General features: G+C 41.1%; 1 protein-coding gene across 1 annotated transcript; it reads left to right on the forward strand.

Annotated features, from left to right (window-relative positions):
* Positions 1 to 1941: 1941 nt before the first annotated feature.
* On the forward strand, positions 1942 to 5179 carry tlr9 (toll-like receptor 9). Its single transcript, XM_072581663.1, has one exon. It carries the CDS (start codon positions 2033 to 2035, stop codon positions 5072 to 5074), a length of 3042 nt encoding a protein of 1013 aa, XP_072437764.1. The 5' UTR covers positions 1942 to 2032; the 3' UTR covers positions 5075 to 5179.
* The last annotated feature ends 597 nt before the right edge of the window (positions 5180 to 5776 follow it).

The following is a 5776-nucleotide window of genomic DNA, read 5'->3' on the forward strand; positions in this document are numbered from 1 at the left end:
AAATGTGAAAATAGATAAGTCACCTGGGCCGGATGGGATTTATCTGAGAATTCTCTGGGAAGCTAGGGAGAAAATTGCAGCGCCTTTGGCTTTGATCGCTATGTTGTTATTGTCTACAGGAATAGTGCCAGAAGATTGGAGGATAGCAAGTGTTTATGCTTTGTTCAAGAAGGGGAGTAGAGACAATGCTGATAATTATACACCAGTGAGCCTTACTTCTGTTATGAGCAAATTTTTGGAAAGGATTATAAGAGATAGGATTCATAATCATCTAGAAAGGAATAAGTTGCTTAGGGACAGTCAACACAGTTTTGTGAAGGATAGGTTGTGCCTCACAAACCTTATTGAGCTGTTTGAGAAAGTGACTAAACAGATGGATGAGGGTAAAGCAGTTGATGTGGTGTAAAGTGGTGTATATGGATTTCAGTAAGGCATTTGATAAGTTTTCCCATGGTAGGCTATTACACAAAATACAGAGGTGTGGGATTGAGGGTGATTTAGTGCTTTGGATCAGAAATTGACTCATGGAAAGAAGACAGAGGGTGGTGGTTGATGGGAAATGTTCATCCTGGAGTTCAGTTACTAGTGGGGTACCACAAGGATCTGTTTTGGGTCCACTGCTGCTTTGTCATTTTTATAAATGACCTGGATAAGGGCATAGAGGATGGGTTAGTAAATTTTCGGATGACACTAAAGTCGGTGGAGTTGTGGACATTGCGGAAGGATGTTGCAGGTTACAGAGGGACATAGATAAGCTCCAGAGTTGAGCTGAGAGGTGGCAAATGGAGTTTAATGTGGTAAGGTGTGAGGTGATTCACTTTGGAAGGTGCAATGGGAATAAAGAGTACTGAACTAATGGTAAGATTCTTGGTAGTGTAGATGAGCAGAGAGATCTTGGTGTCCATGTGCATAGATCTCTGAATGTTGCCACCCAGTTGATAGGGTTGTTAAGAAGGTGTACAGTGTGTTAGTTTTTATTGGTAGAGGAATTGAGTTTCGGAGCCATGAGGTCATATTGCAGCTGTACAAAACTCTGGTGTGGTCGCACTTGGAGTACTTGTACAGTTCTGGTCACCACATTATCGGAAAGATGTCGAAGCATTGGAAGTGGTGCAGAGGAGAGTTACCAGGATGTTGCCTAGTATGGAAGGAAGGTCTTATGAGTAAAGGTTAAGAGAGACTTAATAGAGAGAAGAAGGTTAAGAGGTGACTTAATAGAGGTATACAAAATGATCAGAGGATTAGATAGGGTGGACAGTGATAACCTTTTTTCTCGGATGGTAATGGCTAGCACGAGGGCACACAGCTTTAAATTGAGGGATGATAAATATAGGACAGATGTTAGAGGTAGGTTCTTTACTCAGACAGTAGTCAGGATGTGGAATGCCCAGCCTGCAACAGTATGGACTTGCCAACATTAAGGGCATTTAAATAGTCATTGGATAAACATATGGAGGATAATAGAATAGTGAGGTTAGATGGGCTTTAGATTGGTTTCACAGTCGATGCAACATCAAGGGCCGAAGGGCATTGTAATATTCTATGTTCTATCTGCAAATTTACTAACCATACTTCATATGATGATTAAAGATCAATTGACTTCTGGATTAGAGTGATGCTGGAAAAGCACAGCAAGTCAGGCAGCATCCAAGAAGCAGGAAAATTGACGTTTCGGGCAAAAGCCCTTCATCAGGTAATCCTGATGAAGGGCTTTTGCCCGAAACGTCAATTTTCCTGCTCGTCGGATGCTGCCGGAACTGCTGTGCTTTTCCTGCACCACTCTAATCCAGAATCTGGTTACCAGCATCTGCAGTCATTGTTTTTTACCCCATCAATTGACTTCTGATTGACAGAGAGAATCAAATCATACAAGAATGTCATTTTATAAGAAAAAGAATTTTAAAAAAATGTTTATTCTCATTTTACTTTACTGCAGGATATTTGCAAGAATCGTTTGAGAGAATTACTGCTTGTCCTTCTTAATTGCATCGTCACCCATTGTCGTTTTCCAAGCTTCCTGCCATGCGATGGTATGCGGCTATCCAGACTGATTAATTGCAGCCACAGGGGTTTAATATCAATCCCTATAATCAGATCAGAAAATGCAACCACATTGCTGCTAAATTTTAATTCACTTCAAGAGATCAAGGGACAATCTTTTTCTGGTGTCCCAAACCTTGAGATACTTGACCTGAGTTATAACTGTTGTCCTGGGAAACTCCGGTCCCCTGGTGAAGAATGCAAACTGACCATTGAACCCACAGCATTCCTCCACCTTCGCAAATTGAAAAAGATCGACCTTACAGGAAACAGTCTGACGAGAATCCCACCATTGCCTGCAAATCTTATTGACTTGAGGTTGATCCTCAACAATATCATCAATCTGCAGTTTAGTAACGTCTCCAATCTGGTAAACCTGGAGGTTCTGAATATCAGCAAGAACTGCTATTACCAAAATCCATGCAACACCTCAATGACTATTGCAGAGAACACATTTGAGAGAATGCACAGGCTGCACATACTTGAAATGGACTTCAATAACATGACAGCTGTGCCCAGAAGTCTTCCGCACTCATTGACTAGGCTGAGTCTCTGCGAGAATAAGATTCAGCACATTTCAGCAGAGGATTTTAAAGGTCTCATTGATTTGGAGCAGCTTCTTCTGGCGTGGAACTGCCAACGATGCGATCATGCCTCCCAACCCTGTTTTCCTTGTAAAGGCAACAAACCCATCGAGCTGTCTCCTGGAGCCTTCCATCCCCTTAGAAAACTGAAGCAGCTCGTGCTCAGAGGTAATTCCCTTCGGAAGCTTGATGCCCAGTTATTCCACTCTCTGGGAGGTTTAACCGAACTTGATCTGTCAGACAACTTCCTTGCCTATGAAATTCAAAACGCCACATTTTTTGCAAACCTCCACATGCTACAAGATCTCAACCTGAATTATAACTATGAACCTTACAAAACCTTTGATCGCCTGGTCTTACCTCCTTCTTTTGTAAACCTAACATCTTTGAGAAAATTTCAGATTGATGGGTATTTCTTCAGCAAGCTAGATCAGAGAGGCATAAACTCTCTGCTCAGGCTCCCCAATCTTAAATCCGTAAACTTCCGAATGAATTTCATAAAGACTGTTGACTTGAAACTGTTTGAAAATATAACAACATTGAAATACATTGGGCTGTCGGAAAACAAAGTGTCATTTTCAAGGCGGACCTCCAAGTGGTACGGTGATGAAAATAACAGAATTGAAGGGGACTCCACCAGCTCTCAAGAGCGACAGATTTCTGAGAGAAGAAGTGAAGGTGAGAATAATGAACATGCTAATACTAAAGATAGATTTTCCTTTCAAAGATGTTCTTCTTACGCAAAGACTTTTGACTTATCATCCAACAACATTGCAGATATTAAAGCCGAAGATTTTGAAGGATTGGAAGATGTTGAATGCCTCTTGTTGTCTTCGAATTATCTGACACAGACGCTAAATGGCTCTCAATTCAACAAGTTGAAAAAACTGAAGCACTTGGACATTACTCACAACAGAATTGATTTTTACCACGACAAGGCATTTTCAGAGATCCCATTGCTTGAAACTTTAGATCTCAGTTACAACAGTTACACTTTTGAAATGAAAGGGATGGGGCATAATTTCAGCTTCATCAATATGCTCCCTTCTCTCAGGTACTTAAGTCTAGCCCATAACCAAATAGCTCAGCGGGTGTCAACTGAGCTGCACAGCAACTCTTTGAATGCATTAGACTTTAAGGGCAACATGTTAAGTGTAATGTGGGAAAGTGGAACAAACACATACTTGAGTTTCTTCTACAATCTTCACAATTTGACTTTCCTGGACATCTCGGAAAATAAGCTGATGACTGTGCCCCCAGACGCAATGGTTCGATTCCCGCCAAGTCTGAAAGAGCTTTACATCAACAAAAATCAAATCAACTTTTTCAACTGGGACAATCTGACAGTGTTAGTCAACCTACAGCTTCTAGACTTAAGCAATAATTTACTTAATGGCTTGCCCAAAACTCCATGTCACTTCCCCAAGACATTTTCCAAACTTGTCCTGCATCACAATATGATAATGGAACTTCCCAGTGCATTTTTCTCCAAAGTCAAGGCGATGCGTTATCTTGACTTAAGTCATAATCGTATAAAAATATTAAACGAAAATAGTTTTCCCTCTCAGTTACTGGGAGGTTTGGAAGTATTAGCTCTGGCCAATAACCCTTTCAGTTGTACCTGTGATGCTGATTGGTTTATTCACTTTATTGAAGACACTAATGTGTCATTGCCAGAGCTCACTACAAGTTGGAAATGCGAGTTTCCAGAATCGCAACAAGGAATGAGCATTCTTTCAACAAATCCCCTTTTCTGCCAAAAGGTTTACGGAAGCATCAGCTTTGTCTTGTCTTTTCTGCTAACAGTAACTTTCACAGTCCTCCCAATACTGAATAAGCTGTTTGGTTGGGATTTCTGGTATGCCTTCCATGTCTGTGCTGCAAAGTTAAAAGGGAGTGCAACAATCGACCAGGAAAATCTGCACTACGATGCATTTATAGTTTTCGACACCACGTGCAAAGTGGTCGCAGACTGGGTTTATGATGAACTGGTGGTCAATCTGGAGAAGAAAGGCCTACACAGTTTCAGGCTCTGTCTTGAGGAGAGGGATTGGATCCCGGGAAAGTCATCAATAGAGAACTTGTATGACGCCATTTATCTAAGTAGGAAAACAATCTTTATACTGACAAACTCTTATTTTGCGAGTGGACAACTAAGACAGGCCTTCTTCATTGCACATCAGCGGCTATTGGATGAGAAGGTTGACGTCATTGTGTTGGTCCTTCTCGATCAATCCTTGAGAAAGTCAAGGTATCTGCAGTTACGCAAGAGGTTGTGCAAAGCTTCTGTCTTAAGATGGCCCCACAATCCATATGCGGAACCATACTTTTGGCTCAAATTTCAGAAAGTATTGACCAGAGACAACAGGTTGCAATATGATCCAAATTTTAGTGAGAGCTTTTTGCCCTTTGAATATAATTTACAAAGCATCTTGTGGCATAATCATTAATTTGAAGAACAAAGCATAGTAACTTGGTAACAAGATTTCCACTACACTTTGGTGTTAAGATAAGCTTCCTGAAGTTCCAGCTCTTATTTTAAGCTCCTGCAAACTTCCGTGGTGCCCTTCAATGTGGACTCACCAAATGAAGGAAAGAGTTTCTTCCAAAGTGTCTATCAAATACTTTGACCATTTTAACTTGGCTCATGAATCACATGATTCAAGTGGAAAGGGAGATTTTAGAAACTAGGACCAAATTTCCATTGCCAGGATCGGGGTTGGGACAAAGGCAGGAGATGATAATCATGTGCCAATATTATACGTCAGGATGTTCCACCTCCAAACTCACTCCTGCTGATTTTCCCGGGAGTGGGAGGAGACCAGTAGAATTGAAGAACCCCATGTTGTTAATTGAGTAAAAGCAAAATACTGCAGATGCTAGAAATCTGAAATAAAACCAGGAAGCACTGGAGAAACTCGGCAAGTTGGACAGCATCTGCGGAGAGAGAAACATAAGAGTTTATCTTTCAAGTCCATTAAGAGACTACTTCAGAATCGAAAGGAGCTTAAAAATGGTCGTTTTTATCCTGCTGATAGAGGGGGATGGGGAGCGAGTGGAACAAATTCTGAGAGTGCCCAGAGCAGGAGACAAGGGGCATGTTAATGGTTTTAAAGGAGTGATAGAGATGTAGAATGGATGTAAATGGAAAT

The sequence above is a fragment of the Chiloscyllium punctatum genome, chromosome 12 (assembly GCF_047496795.1).
Source record: "Chiloscyllium punctatum isolate Juve2018m chromosome 12, sChiPun1.3, whole genome shotgun sequence".
NCBI lineage: Eukaryota > Metazoa > Chordata > Chondrichthyes > Orectolobiformes > Hemiscylliidae > Chiloscyllium > Chiloscyllium punctatum.

Excerpts from the sequence above, each read along its gene's own strand:
- tlr9 (XM_072581663.1), top strand. The coding sequence starts at position 2,033 with ATGCGGCTATCCAGACTGATTAATTGCAGCCACAGGGGTTTAATATCA.